General features: G+C 40.9%; 2 protein-coding genes and 1 long non-coding RNA gene across 7 annotated transcripts in view; all 3 read right to left on the reverse strand.

Annotated features, from left to right (window-relative positions):
• LOC131227778 (peroxisomal (S)-2-hydroxyacid oxidase GLO4-like) overlaps window positions 1-16891 on the reverse strand; it is a 60180-nt gene that overhangs the window by 2124 nt on the left and 41165 nt on the right. The window contains exons 1-10 of one of the 4 annotated variants that reach the window (XM_058223591.1): window positions 9338-9354; window positions 8166-8314; window positions 7699-7823; window positions 7569-7615; window positions 7201-7278; window positions 6349-6473; window positions 5513-5570; window positions 5046-5108; window positions 839-908; window positions 598-698 (exon numbers count right to left, since the gene is read on the reverse strand). In XM_058223591.1, coding sequence (XP_058079574.1) covers window positions 598-698; window positions 839-908; window positions 5046-5108; window positions 5513-5570; window positions 6349-6473; window positions 7201-7278; window positions 7569-7615; window positions 7699-7823; window positions 8166-8308 — 810 coding nt within the window. In that variant the 5' untranslated portion in view covers window positions 8309-8314; window positions 9338-9354. Of the gene's footprint in view, window positions 1-597; window positions 699-838; window positions 909-5045; window positions 5109-5512; window positions 5571-6348; window positions 6474-7200; window positions 7279-7568; window positions 7616-7698; window positions 7824-8165; window positions 8315-9337; window positions 9355-16891 lie in introns of those variants that run through there. The other 3 variants (XM_058223590.1, XM_058223593.1, XM_058223592.1) reach the window with 3 other exon arrangements.
• LOC131227782 (uncharacterized) lies at window positions 1950-5039 on the reverse strand. Its single transcript, XR_009162493.1, has 2 exons — window positions 4735-5039; window positions 1950-2686 (listed from the first exon to the last, which is right to left on the reverse strand). It is a non-coding gene; the product is annotated as an uncharacterized LOC131227782 (long non-coding RNA).
• LOC131227779 (peroxisomal (S)-2-hydroxyacid oxidase GLO4-like) overlaps window positions 13970-16891 on the reverse strand; it is a 44106-nt gene continuing 41184 nt past the window's right edge. For both annotated transcript variants that reach the window (XM_058223596.1, XM_058223595.1), the window contains exon 12: window positions 13970-14524. In XM_058223596.1, coding sequence (XP_058079579.1) covers window positions 14345-14524 — 180 coding nt within the window. In that variant the 3' untranslated portion in view covers window positions 13970-14344. The remainder of the gene's footprint in view (window positions 14525-16891) is intronic.

Consider the following 16891-nt stretch of genomic DNA (forward strand, 5'->3'; position numbering starts at 1 on the left):
ATAGGTCCGATCAACAACTAACATTTTCTATTTATTGGGGCTAATCATGGACTGCTCATGGTTCTAAAGCATCACTTCCATCAGGCAATGCTAACAATGGGTTGGCAAGCGGATGGCTACAAAAAAAAAAAAAAAAGGGCCAACTTAGAAATGGAATAGATCAAGACCATTGAAATGCGTTCTAGGCCTAATGGACAGTCCTAGTTGATAGATTGGACCATCCAAGTGTCATAATCTGAGAACTCTCTCTTTCTCATGCATGTGTACATATATCATCGCATGTGTACATATATCATCGGCTTAGCTTTTCTCCCTGCGATAAATGGAAGATTACCAGAAGTTCTATGACCCACTGCCCACTATGAGGTAGGCCAGGGTACAAAATGAATGGAAGGCAGCTAAAACAAATTTCTCTAGCTGTTCATTTGTTCTGTAGCCTGGCCCACCTCATTTTCAGGCCAGGGTATGGATACTATCTGCACAGAAGGGCCCACCTGAAGAAAAGCTTGGATGTTCACCACACTGGTGCATGCATGTGTGATTAGAAAGACTCGTTTAGAGCTATCGGTTTTTCAGTTACTACAAGCGAATCATCACCTCCTCAAGAACAGTTATCGAAGCTGGCGCATAATCAAGCTGGCGAGCACCATGGTTTGATACAATCACCCCTGCTACACCAGCGTCGACTGCCATTCTAGCTGCAAAATCAGCAGAGAAAAATCACCAACTTGCCCACTTGGCCATGAACTTAGTCAAAACTCAAAAACCAGTCCTAACATTTCAACCGTTGAACATTTCTACTGCGAAATCTACTGCGAAATGGACAGCAGCGACTTACCATCTTCTGCAGTGAGCACGCCCTTGATCAGAATCGGCAGGCTCGTTATAGATTTCAACCATCCAATGTCCTGCAAAAGATTATGCAACTAGAAATCGACAAGAACATGAAAGGTAATTCGTACTATTCGAAGATAATATCTATATTGCCTGTGATCATTCAATTCATGACTCAGGTGGGCAACATGAGCAAGAATTGTTGGGAGGCGAAGGGCGCCCGGCCCCTCTCCAGTGTTCCCTTTGATATGGCCCACCTAAGTCATGGATTGGCATGATTTTTGGGCCCATGGGCAAACATGGGGCAGCGTGTATGATGGTCAGAGTGGATGTCATCCCACCTGAGGTTACTTGTAAGAAGCAATCATTGTCTACTTTATCAAAAGTGCCAAATGAGATTCACGAAGAATTCGCTCAATTCTACCTTAGCATAAGATCAACGATCCAATGTCTCTTCTTCTCAAGAGACCCTGTCAAGCCAAAAAATTGACAAGGACAGGGCTACTCCTAAGGCTTATGACTTAGTAAGGTTACGTCAAAGCCCTCGTGGAGATTTCCACAGAAAGACATCTTGGTTCTAGCAATCGGATTACAATTACAAGTACCTGGGAGCATACTGATGGAATGAATGAAATACGAACAGTTAAAGGCAGTGTTTTAAATATCGACGATATCGACCGATATATCTCAAGATATATTTTGTATCCCACCTGTGCGATACGATACGCACAAGTAGTGGGATATATCCCCCATGTTCGATCCGATGAGATTTTTTTTTTTCGATAATTTTTTCTATAAATCATGTTAAATTAGTGTCAAATTATTACAAATCCATGATTTTTCATGTTTTGTATGAAAAATCATGGATTTGGAACTTCAATTTCGAGATTTGGAGGAGAAGGACCGAGTTGTGAAAAATTGAAAAACAATCAAAATCAAACATGTATGTAACCTAATCTAGTGATTTTTCTTTTGCTTTTGAATGTATTGCTTGTGTTTCCACATGCCTTCTTAAATTTATAAATTATATAAATAGACTTTTAATTTACTTGCATCAGTTTAGTTAGACAATGCATAGATTAGGACCCCATACAAAGAAAACCTATTATGTGCACTTGTTTTTTGTAATGTTTTGATTTGTAAGTGTGTATTGATGTCTTTTTTAACAATTGCTGAAATTTCATTGAAAAAATTGACCAATTTCCAATGTTTTCCCATGTTTCCAATAACAGCGATACGTTACGTGATACAACCGATATATCCCATGCGATAACCGATACGTATCCGTATCCCAAGGGTGCGATACATAACACGATTAACTATACCGATATTTCGAACACTGGTTAAAGGTAATAAAACATTTGCTAGTTTCCCATTACCCATCAACAAGCTAGCAGCCATTTACATCATGACGGAGCCGATAAAGGTTGTTTGCACCACAATTGCACTTCATCATTTTCCATACAATGTCCCCCAACGTTTTAAATGACACATAGGGTGACCTATCATCAATCTGAACCGTTCATTCATTCATACAACTTGGAGAAAGCCACGGTGCAGAAATCATGTCAATTGGGTGATCCTAAGCATCTAATCAATAACAATGAAAACGGAAAATCAAGATTGAGCAGAGAAACAAAATTAGGTCCAATCATTTTGAAACATCTAGTAGATAGATCCCACTTTGTATTGTTTATGATTCCAAAGTAGTACTTTGGTTTTGATTATTCTGACCATGTGAGCTATGACTCATTAAATGGTTGTAAAAAATTGGCCCCATTTAAAGGGTTAGAATTATCTGATTGCGTGATTCTTGCACCATGGTTTGCTCCCAACAATTCTATTGAATGAACTATCCCTATCAATGATTGGGTGTCCACATGGGGTTGAAATATAGCTATAAAAAAAAATACTAAAAACAAAAACAGCCCAAATAGTGAATTTCTCAAATAAAAATGTAGAAAAGAGCTAGATAGGCCCGGATCATGATTTGGGTGCACATCCAAACACACATTAGTACACGACATGAGAGAGAGAGAGAGAGAGAGAGAGAGAGAGAGAGAGAGAGATGTTGGGGGCCTTGCACAAAACCTTAGGATCTAGCCTCCCGAAATAAACCAGAATTATAGAATAATAAAGAAATGAAGTAAATCAAAGCATAAACCACACACCACACAAGAGATTTTTAGGTGAAAAACCCTCAAAGAGGTAAAAACCATAGAACCTCGTCTAAATCAACAATCTACTATGAAGTAGAACGTTACAACCTTCTTCACTCACACAGGAGTGGATAAATAGTAAGAGAATTAAAAAAACGGAGAGATCTAACTGATTATGAGGATGTAGAAGCGCTAAGATATCAAGTGCACAGTAGATCACCTCTACGAGCAGAACCTCCCTTCCACAAGCTTCCTCTCTCTCTCTTTCTTTCTCTCACACCTTTGATAGCCCTAAACCCTTTAGCAAACCCTTGCAAAGCTTTAGGAAACCCTCTTATATCTTTTTCATCAAACCCTAGAAAAACCCTAGGGACCCCCATTATAGTTTAGAAAACTCCCTTTCGCATTCCTATTACGAAAGGACTCGGATTTCCGCAATCCGCACAAAATCGCGGAACGAATTTGCGTGACCTCGACTGGTCGAGTCGAGTCCTCGACTAGTCGAGCACCTCCCTTGACCGTCGAACACCCCTGAAAAAAATAGCTCAAAGGCGCTGGACTTTGAGTCGAGACAGGGCTTGACTCCACGACTGGTCGTGCACTAGCCATCGACTAGTCGTGTAAGGCTTATGACTGATCGAGCACGAGGAAAAAAATTCCATCAAATCTCTCCCTTTTTTACCCAGGAGGGATTTACCTTCTTCAAGTTAGCCTGGTTTTTACAAACTTCAAACTTGCCCTTGAGTAAAGCCTTGGTCATCATGTCTGACCCATTATCGTCTGTGTACCTTCTCAAGCTGTAACACCTTCTGTTCCAAAGCATCCCTGATCCAGTGATACCGAATCTCTATGTGCTTTGACTTGGAATGCTGACTTGGATTCTTGCTCAAGTGTATAGCACTCTAACCATCGCAATAAACCACGTGCTCCTCCTGCTTCAGGCTAAGTTCTTGTAAGAACCTCTTCATCCAAAGCATCTCTTTACATGTCTCTGTGACTACAATGTACTCGGCCTCTATCGTCGACAATGCTACGGCCTTCTGTAGCTTGCTCTGCCAAGAAACCGCTCCCCCTGCAAACTTGAACATGAACCCCGATGTAGACTTCCTGGAGTCTATGTCGCCTGTGATGAGGGTCGAATATTGCATATTAGACCCCAATTATTACATAATTTTATATACATGATGATGCTTAACGTCATATTTTAATCGTGTTTGTGATGTAGGGTGTAATTAGGAGCTTAGACTGAAAAACGATACTAAAAGCATGGAATTAACGCTCCGAAGTCACCAAAGTAAGGGACAGACCCCAGGAGACCAAGATTGATGAATTTACACGCCAAAGATCCAAGAAAATCAAGCCATTCACATTAAAGATGGCCCGAAATTGGTCCAGAATGCAAGATCACATGGTTCCAACCATCCATTCGGCTCGAAACTTCATACATGGCCTGGGGGCCATAAATTAACCGTACACGTAAAATCAAAGCATAAAATTTCGCTTGATATAACATGCATCTGATTCTCTCTATAATGGTGCGATTCATTCGATCAGCTACACCATTATGCTGGGGGGTCTTGGGAACCGTCTGTTCATGCCGTATACTCAGGTACTTGCGATACTCATGAAAGTCGCTAATGTATTCACCACCATTGTCAGTGTGGATGCACTTCAATGATCTACCTGTCTCTCTCTCGACCCACCACCATTGTCAGAATGTAAGGGCATGTTTGGATAGCACTAAAAAGGTGTTTTAACACATTTTTCTCCCCACAAGGGCTGACATACTGACTGCTAGAATAAAATATGAGATTGTGGCCCATTCAAGTATCCAACTGGCCTCAAATTTGACACATTTGTATTTTTTCTTATTTTTTATTTTTTGTGACTGCGAGTCTTCTAAACGGTTCAGATTTTCAAAAACACCTCATATTTGTGATAGGTGTTGGAGCAACGCCTAGCTAACCCCAAATGAAAAATGAAAAATAGGTAGCATCCAAACACATCCAAACTGTTTATTTCAGATAAGAACATCATCGATCTGTAAAATACCTTCCAACTCAAAGAAGGATCCATGTTCCGTGATCCTAAGGCTTCGATCTTTGAGCCTCCTTCCTGTATTTAAAAAAAAATACAATGATGAGTAGCATATTCAGCATTGTGATTCAATATCCCTTTCATCTTTTTGTTGGTGGAAGAAAACAGATTTCTGATTATTTCCAGTCCAGATATTGAAGACGATGTGATTTATAGGAATCAATAATTGGGTGAGGTCCACCCATCAGTAAAGGAATAGGGTGATTATGCGGCCTGTTTGGATGCCACTCAAAATGAGCACATCTCATTTTAGTTAAGGATTGAAAATAATCTTGATTACCAACAACCACGATGGGAGTGTTTGGTTGCACCAAAATTCATGAAATATCATGCAATTTTGCAACGAATTAGATTGATTAATCATGAAATTTCATGATATTTAGAGCAACCAAACGCACCCTTATAGCATGCATTCTACTCACAGAATTGACTTCCACTGACAAGAGACCTTCGAGATTCTTCAACATAGGCACAACCAATCTGCAAAAGGGACAAATGTAAAATTCTATGATCACTGCTAGTGAATCATTTCCAATTCGATAGAGCCCATTGTTGGGTAATCCAGACCATTGACATGATGGGCCCAAATTTTTTTCTTGATCGGGCAATTCTAGCCCTTTGATCGGTGGCCTGCATGTAGAATGTCCACATTCGATTGTATGAGGGCCAAACACTGGATAACCAAGATCTTCCTAATTGGAACGTTTCTGGGGCATGGTCCATCACCTTTGGAACCATTAGATCGATGATCTAGATCACTAGACCATGGGACGCACTAGTACAAACTGAAAAACAGAGTACGCTATACTTTGAGAAAATGTAATTTAGTTACAGAAAGAGAAGCAGTAGGATGATTTTCGCGAGGAGAGATTGAGGCGGTGATCTGCAACACATGCCATTGGCATGTGTGTATAATCTGCAGCACATACTACTACTCATGAGGTGGGGACCACCATGAACATGCCCTGGCCCAAAAATCAGGTAGCCCCACACATGGATGAGAAAAATGGACGGTTCGAAAAAAAGATGACCAAGCATCTATAATCTATATTCAATATACACGTTTACCGCATGACCAATGAACCATACTAAAATTTTTTGGTCGAGGGCATTCAAGGTGGCCCCAGAAGATGAGTGGCCTGGATCCTCCACACGTGCCATGCAGTGTAGGCACGTGTACTCACAAATCGTCTCAACATCTCTCTATAGAAAAAATATATAGAGAGGTTGAAAACAACAGATATCATAGAGTTCTTACTTATTCCTTTTGTCCCTTTCCCTCCTACCAAGCTTTGGAGTGTCAGCGGTGAGAACGATAGCCTTGAATCCGTTCTGCTCGGCTCTCCGTACTAACTTCTCCGAAACATCTCGTCTTTGGTATACCTACTCTTAGAGGGATGCCAAACCACTAAATGAGTACCTAGAGCTAACTAAAGACATGTTTGGATGCACAAGTGAACTGAATTACAATTTATTTGATTCATGCTGACAATTAAACCACCACAAGCTGCATTTGAAACAGTTGTAAATGCAATTTGGAGGGCTAATCTGCCTGCCCCGCTTTTGTCATTTGCTCTTTAGCAAACTGGGTAATTGCAATATGATCCAATCGACATCCAAATGTAACATTGACACTAGTAGGCTAACTAAAGGTGTGTTTGGATCTCAATTGAACTGAATTGCAATTCATTCAATTCATGATGACAATGAAACCACACACGCTGCATTTAAAACAGTTGTAAATGCAATTTTGGAGGGCTAGTCTATAGTTATGACAAAAGTGCAGCCGGCCCCACTTTTGTCATTTGCTCTTTGGTGAATAGGGTTATCACAACTTGATTGATTAGACATCCAAACGCAACATGAAATTTGAAAATATTAGGCTAACTAAAAAGTCATAACTCCCACAAGCTGCATTTGAAACAGTTGTAAATTCAATTTGGAGGAATACCCGGTCATTAGTCATTATGAATTGAGTGTGGTGGGTCCCGCTTTGGTTATTTGCTATTTAGTGAATTGGGTTACCACAATTTGATTGATTGGACATCCAAATGCGGCACGATCTTTGAAAATATTAGGAATCTGATATTGGTAAGAAACAGAAGCATACATATAATTGATAGAAACGGATCCCATTGCAGCTGGAAGCAACCTCCGCAATGGTGCAATTAGATGAAAATGATAGCACCTGAAAACAGAACAGCTCTAACATCATATCACATAAAAGAAAACGCTACTATGACCCTTTTCCAACTGTTGATCTGGTGGGCCATCAAATGGATAAATAGTAGTGTTTGTACAAATCTGACCATCTGATGGTTCCAAGGTTCACCCACCAAATGTGGACAGTAGCTCATTTTTAAAGTCACTGCTACATTTCTTTCGGACCAGTACTGATGGCCTTTGTAGCTCACCAAATCAACGGTCCCGATCACTAGACACCATGCAAAGAAGCCAGACAATGCAAGATATTGATACCATGATTGTATTACATGCTGCAGCAGCTCTGGCAGTGGCGACCTCTCCTAAAACAAGATAAAACTGCAATCAGAAAATCAGAATCACACATGAAATCCACACCATTGAAATCAAAACCCTGGATTCGAACCTTCGGGGTGAGCCAGTTTATGCAATCCAGTCGGAGCGACCATGATCGGGGCTGAAACATTGTACCCCAATATCGACGACGACACATCTACATTGCTCACATCTATAAGAATTCTTGGCTGAAACCTGAGAATCCTTGCATGCATAAATGGTAAAACAGCAAACACTGAGAAATTACATGATCAGTTTCGTAAAACTGGGGCCTGCGGTTGTGTGATCTGGATTGCACCATGAAGTCCTAGCCATCCAATCTTTGGCCTCTCTTCTGTCAAATGCAGACCACTGCAGTATTTCTTCTCTTATCCGCCAATTTGCAGGCTATGAATGGATGGTTTGGATTGTCTGATCAAGGAAGTTCTTGGAAATGTTCCACAAATATCAGTGGCCATCAGATCAACAGTCCAGATCACCTAACCAGACCCACTTGTAAAAACTAACTATCCAACAATGGTAACATATTAGTGGTACGTGATTCTTCGAAACGCTTCGACGTTCTCCCTCAAGGTGTGCTCGTCCTCAGCTCCTCCGCTGAAGTAGTCGTAGCTCATCTTCGGCAGAGCTTGCCGGGCCAGTTCTTGGAACTCGCTGATGTTAACCGGGTCACCCGCCATTTCTTCCTGTTAAAAATGACCATTCATCTCTTCCCATCATGTACATTCATGGATTGACGACTCAGACAAGAGCCTGATTCGAGTCGGATGAGACTCGTGTCCTGATAGACTCGGTCGACTCAGACTAGGCCAGAGATGATCTGGCTTGACACCTTGAGTCAACCCAACTCAGGCGAGTCATGACTCGACTCGGACCAAAACGAGTTTGGATGGGTCGCTGCGTCTGAAAACCATGTACATTCTCGTTAAAACAGTTGCGGTCACCTCATGTGTCGGATGTAGCTGTATACAAGCAGAGTTAGCTCGGTAACTCGCTCGATTCGGCTCGGTTCAAAACTGAGTTCGAGCTGATTTTTTTAGTTTGGAAATATTTCGAGCCGAGCTCGGTTACTTTGATATTTCCGTTGCTCACCAAGTGTTTGATGAAATGACAGTGTCCAGCTGATTTTTTTAGTTCGAAAATATTTCGAGCCGAGCTCGACTCGAAAGGTCGATCCAACCATAACGTGGACCACCATGTGTTTTAGATGTTTTTGAGCGGTTGTCCATTGTTTTCTTAGATGGGCCCCACCGTTCTGATAATCTTCCATCCAATCCGTGAATTCATGATACTCGCCACGATGATGGGATTCCCTAAAAAATAAGGCCTATACAATGATTAGGTGGGCCACACAAAAGGAATCAACCGACGACTATCCAAAAATCTCATAATTTTCATTGTGACCCACATGATGGTTGGATCGGCCTGATCTTCCAGGCCTTCGAATTTCACGACGGGGAGACCCTGATGAAAGGGTTGGCTGTCATCAACTCACTCAGGTGGACCCCACACGAGAACCTTTCCTCAAATCTCAACACCGAAGCTGAAACTTATCCACCCAACATTTTGAAACCACCATACATAAAAATGACATTAAACCACCAACATTTGAGAAAATAAAGCTAAAATACATACAATTTAAACCCTTCGTTGGAAACAGATGTACCAGAACGTAGCAAAATCCACGGGAAAAGAGAGGGAGATCTTACCTTTGACTGAAGAAGAAATGGGCTGCCAGGCGAGGGGTAGACTAAGTGAAAGATACTGGGGTCTTGCTATAGTGATGTGTGAAGTGACACTGGGGTGTACTAATAAGCCAACTTAAAAAACGAGAAAATGACCGCTGTAGACAGAACCTTTTCCGGGAGCGGATTGGATACTGAACGCTTCAGTAGCCAAAACGCTACTGAAGTGATGCGGCAAAACGCCACTGGTTGATGCCAAGCTGCTGTTTCCTTTCAATAAATACTCTTTCAACGAGATCCGTTAGCGGATGTTTGGGATGTTTTTCCGTTTAGGCCGTGGACGCACTCGGCCACGTACCAGTAATTGTTTATCTTAAGAAAAAACCGGACGTGGATTTTCTGCAAAAGAGATTCCAGGAAGTTCTTGCGCTGTGAACCAGGTGAGGCTCATTGTGATGTTTGTGAGAAATTCTACTCGTCCATCTGTTTTTTTAGTTCAATTCAAACTTTAAGCTAAAAATGAACCTTGACTAGAGCTCAAGTGAGCCAAAAATGTGATAATTGAACGTCCACATTAAAAATATTCGTGGGCCACAGAAGTTTTGAGTCATGCTAATATTTTTTATTTCAGCTCATCCCAATAGGAATAAAGTTATTAACGGTATGGATGGCTTGAAAACATCACTGTTGAACCCAGATAAATTTTAACAGTAGAAATTTCCCTAACCGCATTTTCCTTTAGTACGGACCACTTGAGCTCTGCATACGGTTCATTTTTGGTATCATGTCCTGAAATGAACTCAAAATATGGGTGGAAGGGGAGGATTTCTCATAAACATCACAGTTGGCCTGGGTTCCCAGAGCTGAAAGAAATCCGCGTACGGAAAAAATGCATGCGGAGTTTAACGGTACGTGGCCAAGGGAAGCGGATTGCGTAAATAAACTCTGTGGGGTCTACCATGATTTATATATTTTATCACGACTGTCCATCCATTTTATAAGATAATTTTATAGCATTAGCTCAAAACCTAAGCATATAAAAGGCTAAAATAGACCACACCAAAGGAAACAGTGTGAGTTGAATTTATACCGTTGAAAAGTTCTTGGGGTCATGAAAGTTTTGGATCAAGATTATATTTGTTTTTTTACCTTCATCCATGTTTATTTATCCTTTGAACAGTTTGGATGAAAAATAAACATCACTGTGGGCCTGGAAAGGTTTCAACGGCAGAAATCATTATTTCCATTGTTTCCTGTGGTATGGTCCACTTGAGATTTTTATAAGCTTTAATTTTGGGCTCAACGCCTAAAATTAGATGGAAAAACAGATGAAAGGTGTGGATAAATCACATAAATTCATAGTGGGCCCAACTGAATTTTCTCAGTATAACAATCCGATTTCATGGCCGAGTGGTGCACGGCGTAAAGGGAGAAAGATCCGTTAACTGATCCAACGGAGTAGCATTTATACCAAGGGAACACGTCCTTGTTATCTAACCAATGGCGTTTTGCCACATCACCGTAGTAGCGTTTTGGCTACTGAAGCGTTCAGTATCCAATCCGCTCCCGTTCGCGGGTGGTCGTGGTTGGTCGGGAAAAGATAAGGGTCCTGGAGCCCGGAAGCGGATTGGCTAGTCTACGTCACATCAGCTGTATGGCATACGTGTTTACGTGCGAAGACGAGCACCGACACTCCTCGAGCTCAGATATCAAAGTTGCATGGGCACCAAAGTAATGTATTTATTATATCTTTTTTATTTATTTTTAGAAACCATTTTAAATCATTATCTAAAAGAAGAATCATATCCGAAGATCATTTGACCACACTACGAGTGGCCGCGGATGAAAATTTTCATCCTTAAGAAATTCGTAGGGTTCACCATGATGTTTATTTTCCATCCAATTTGTATATAGGTTCACAGATATTTAAATTAAGAGTAAAAATAAATTTTATATTAATCCAAAACTTCTTTGACCCCAAAAAGAGTTTCAATGGTAAATGTTCAATCTCTCACTACCTTTTGCAGTGTGGCCTGTTTGATTGTTAAATTTATCCTATTTTTCGTCTCAAGCCTTAAGATTAGCTCACCAAATGGATGGAAAGTTTGGATATAATACATACCTCAGTATCGAACCTACAAAACTTGCTAAGGTTAATACAGCAGCTATAGCTTTAGATGGGTTGGTTGTTGCCCATCTTTAACATCATCATCGCCACGTGGTAGGTATGTCTTGATTGGTTGAAATATATGATTTTTTTTTCTTTGAGACACGATGTAGCCACAAGCGAGTGTTGTTGCGTGTTGCACAGGTCGTATTCGAGCAAATCTTCGACGCTGATTGTTTGAACATGCCATTCAAATTTTTGCTGAAGCGACTAGGACTTGGCCGGACCTGATCCGTTTCAACAATACGAGTCACCCGTGACTCAGGCAAGTCAGGCCTTCTGCAGAAAATCGTGGGAGCCGTCACACCCACCGTTGAAACACTTACAGGTCCCACAGTGATGTATTCTTGAGATCCATCCTATTTATAAGTTAACATAGAGGTAGATGAAGTCAAAACAAAAATATCAGCTTCATCGGAAACTACTGTGCCTCTGAGAAGTTTTGAGCGGTGGATGTCACTGTCCCCGCTAGTTTCTATGATGGGGTCAACTTGAACTTTAGATCTATCTTGCTTTTTTTGTAATGCTATAAAACTATCTCTAAAAATGGTTGGACGGTATGGATACAACACATGCATCATGGTGGGGTCCACAGAGCTTGGTGACGTCACTTCAGTAGCCATTTGGCTATTTACCTTGTCAGTATCCAATCAGCGGTCCCTGCCACTAGCCCATTGGCTAGTGGTCGGTGCAGTGTGGACCCAAACATGATGTATGTGTCTCATCCATGCCGTCTATTCATTTTTCCGGATAATTTTATGGTATTAATTCAAAAATGAGGTAGACCAAAATCTCAAGTGGGCCACACAGTGGTGATTGAACTCTCACCATAAAAAACTTCTTGGGCTACAAAAGTTTTAGATTGATCAAGCTGATATTTGTTTTTTGCATTCATCAGGTGTTTATGTCGGCACGTGCGCTATCTAACTTGCACATGTGCTTGGTTTAACAGAGCTCTGTGTAGCAATGGGCCTGGCTAGGGCTGAGACTTAAGGCCCAAGGCCCAACCCCACATTTAGATCACCACAACAAGCTCAAGCCCACCCAAAGTTTTCGTAGCCAGACCCAACCCGCCCAAAAATTAATAAAATCCACATTTTCCACTTGAATCTACCTAATCTGTCCCTTGATCAAGTGGGCCACATACGCCAAATGAAATAGACGCCTAGAAGAACAAAATCAACGGTCTTCACTCATAATGCATGGGTTGCCAGTACAAGATGTGCATATGACATTGGGTCCGGTGGGCCAGAGTGGGCCCAACAAACTAAAATGACTTGAACCTAAGCCCAGGACCAGACCATTGGCCAAGCTAACAAGCACAAGCTGGTCCAAAGTTGGGTCTGGCTTGTGATGTAGAGCGGGTTGCAAACAATTTCATTGCTAAGATGGACCACGAGGGTCGTAGTCCCAAACCCGTCAGCTATCAATGGACTGCTGAAGCAGCTCCTGCAGCAAGAGCAGGTCGCTGTGTGCCAGTCGGGGAACGGACGGGGAATGGCCCCCTCGAGAGCCTTCCCTAGTCGCCAAACAATCGACTCAGAACTGGTACAGACAAGGGGAATCCAACTATTTAATTAAAACAAAGCATTGCAATGGTCTTTGCAAATGCTCACGCAATATACTTTCTGCCTAAGTGATCTGAACTATCAGAACTCCTAGTTGGAGGCAGAAGTGACCTAAACTATCAGAACGTTAAATCAAACATGTCTCGTAAACTGGGTTAAGTTTTTCAAAATATTATATATGATTTTGGGGTAGGAGGACCTACTTAAACCAACCAACCCTACTACACTAGGTTTCCCATGCCATATTTACGAGATTCCATTAAATCAACCATCAAAAATCCTGTTTAGTTTCATTTTTATTATAAATAATAAGTTTTAATTCGAGTATAACTTATGATCCTTTACGTTGTAGAACTTGTACCCAACATTGAAAGGGTTTACCGTGGTTGGGCCAAATTGGACACTTACTGGTGGAGAACGACGAAGTCTAGTAGAAACAAAGGTTGTCTATAAATAGTAAGTTTACTATTTATAGTAAATCACATTTTTAGAGTGTTTGAGTTGGAGTTGTAAGTCTAAAACTCCGTCCTAAGTTTGAGTTCCTTATTTAAAAAGTTGTAATTTCGTTTTTATTATCAATCAAGTTATTTCAAATTAAATAGAAATTATTCATGCTTTTATCTCCCGTGAATTTGAGTAAGCTCCTTGGGGAGTCCTGACTGCTCCGGGGATTCAGAGTAGTTACCCCCAAGGAGTCTAAAGAGCTCCATGGCTTTGGAGTAGTTATCCCCTGAGGAAGACGGTGATCAACCTCATCGCGTCCCTCCTGCGCCAGCTCAGCAGGCCGCACGAGACAGCTGGCTCACTGCCACCTTCAAGTGCCCTTATCGTGAATACAAGGAAACATCATTAATCTCTGTCATTCCTCATTGACTAAATTGGATTTTTGCAATACACTTGCGCATCCAAACACGGTCTAAATGGATACGCAAACCACCCAATAACAATCAGGTTTCTCAATTTTAGCGTATGAGATTACACAACGGTTACAATGATCAGCGGCCCACCCGCTCAGCTCAATCCAAACCTCACAAAAACCCAGTCCTGTTCTATTACAATTCTACTGATATATCTACACACAATGCAAGCTTAGCATTACAATTCTAAGTAGTTTTGAGTCCTAAATAAGAATTATGCTCACATGAACTCAATGAGATTCAGTTCGAAAACTGGGACCCATCATACAACTTAGGTGGGCCGCACCGGTCACATACCCAACGGTTCCAATTTTAATTCAAGGAATTGAGTGACCCACATCTTTTTATTATTTATCATCTGATTTCTTCATCCACAACATCAAAGCAAGGATCTGAACCGGTCGCCTTCTGTTGGTACATAGCTCCTAGTAATATCCTTCACACAGCACCATCCATAAAGTGCCATGGTCAGCACAAGCTCATCCCTCAACATTTCTAAGAACTGCTTCACGCCATATTCTCCCTTTGCTGCCAGGCCGTAGATCACTGGCCGCCCAACCTGCAGTCATGAGCGAATGTTGGAAAAATGAAAGAGTAAAAAGGGGTTATTGCCTATGTATCCTAGGCCGTCAATCAGGAGTGATGCAGATTTGAAGTGATCCATGAAAATTTAAAATTGGATGAATCATATCTTCCAATAAGGGCCGTATCTAGATCCAGTGCAAATGTTTCTAGGTTAAGCTTAACAAACAAATCTAGGTGTGGGGCTGATGTAGAGCAGGCTGTGGATACTTTTCATGTCCAAGATGAACCAAAGAAGGCCTGATCGAGGCAAAAGTGGTCAGGACCGTCAGAACCCTAAAACAAGCATATCTCGCAAACTAAAATGGGTTATTTAACGTATTGTATATGATTTTGGTTAGGAGAAGCTGCTCTACCCACCCAACCCACTATGCCGGATTGCCCATGCAGAATTTATAACATTCCATTAGATCGACAGTCAAAAGTACATTTTAATTTCGTTTTTACTATTTATAGTAACTTTTAGTTCGATTATAACTCTTGAACCTTTGAGCTTTAGGAGTCGTACCCAACATGAAAAATGCTTAGAAAAATTAGGAGAATAACATGGTTAGGCCAAATTGGACACTTACTATTTTTGGCCGACAACCATGAAGTCTAGTATAAATCATGACCGTCTATAAATAGTAAGCTTGCTATTTATAGTAAGTCGCGTTTTTTTAGGGAGTTAAGAGTTAGAGTTTGATTTTGAAACTTCTTTCATATCACTATTTAAAGGATTGTAAATTTATTTATTTATTTATTTTTATCATCAATTAATCTATTTTTGAATTTATTAGAATTATTTTTATTTTCTTATTTTTTCTCATGGATTCGAGAAATCTCTCTGAGGAGTCCGGAGAAGCTCCATTGGTTCGAAGTAGTTATCCTTGAGGAAGATGGTGATCAACCTCATCACGTCCATCCTTGCGTCAGGGCCCACCGTGCACACCCATGTCGGTACACACACTCCATGTTAGCCACCCCCATAGGGAACGGTTGGGATGGGCAGACAAACCATTAAAATTTTCTAGATTGTGCGTGGATCCTATTGCATTTTGTATGTGCCATCCTGTCTATCAAGAACACATGTTTGACCGGGATGAATGGACATCCAAAAAAATCAGACCATCCCAAATCTCAAGTGGGCCACAAAACATGATTTTAGAGGTTTTAGGCATGATTTAGCTGGTGTTTTGAGTAGCAATGGTGTATAGCGTAGCATTCACTCCTCTCAAGCTTGAGGCGTAATCTACATAGCATGTACTTGTAACTTTCAATGAAGGTTGGGCTTACTTGCGTTTGCACCAATGTTATGATATTCTGAATGGAATTTAACAAAAGTTCATGATGTTTGGGGCAACCAAACACAACATAATGGAAAAGGGTAATGATTGCATATAAAGGTAAAAAAAAGAGTAACGAAACTGATTTAATATTGTTACTGGTATTTTTTTTACTAAAAGCATTGAAGGACAACTATTTTTTATTCAAAATAAAAAAATATAATAAATTGTTGAAAACATCAATTGATTTTAATGTTAATAATGAAAAATAACTTGTAACGTAAGTCATGCAGTGTCTAGCATATATATGTAAATTATCATGTAGGCCTGTTTGAATACTACCAACAAAGTAACTTTTTTAATTTATGTAAGTGGATGGGTTATGTTTTTAATTAAGTTAGTTTGGTTATTAAACTTAAATAAGTAACTTTTAAGAAAAAGTAACTTATTTATTTCAGTCATTTTTTTATTTTTTTTTCCTTCCAAAAGTAACTTGTTTCCTTTATTTTTGTTGGCGACACAGCAGTTTGATTGTAACCCAACCTGTTGCTGGGCATAGAGACCCGATTGACGTGAACACTAACACTAGCTTAATGTATCACCAATGGGCCACCAGTTTGTGAACCCCACTGACGTATGCCCACACTGACCATCCATCTGCAAACGGTGGTGACCAAGCACCTACCACTGAAACCTATCTCTGGAGTACCACCCTGCCATATGTGTTAGATCATCACTGTCCATCCGTTTTGACAGATCCTTTTGAGTGTGGGTCCCACCACATAGGACAGTGGGACCCACTATGATTTCGAGGAATCCACACTGTCCATCAAATTAACCCCACCACTAGCAGCGCAGGGAAGCAATGACACCCACAGTTCCACATGCCCTGATGGACCACCTCTCTATATGTGTTGTATATCCATGCCATCCATCTATTTTCTTATTTATGTGATGCCCACCACTGCAGCCTCCCTAGGGTCCACTGAAATGGTGCCCGCAGCCGGGACCCACTGTAATGTGTTTGCCATCCAAGCTAATTAAGTAGGTCCCACCAGCAGGAAAAAAAATGAGGATAG

The sequence above is a fragment of the Magnolia sinica genome, chromosome 15 (assembly GCF_029962835.1).
Source record: "Magnolia sinica isolate HGM2019 chromosome 15, MsV1, whole genome shotgun sequence".
NCBI lineage: Eukaryota > Viridiplantae > Streptophyta > Magnoliopsida > Magnoliales > Magnoliaceae > Magnolia > Magnolia sinica.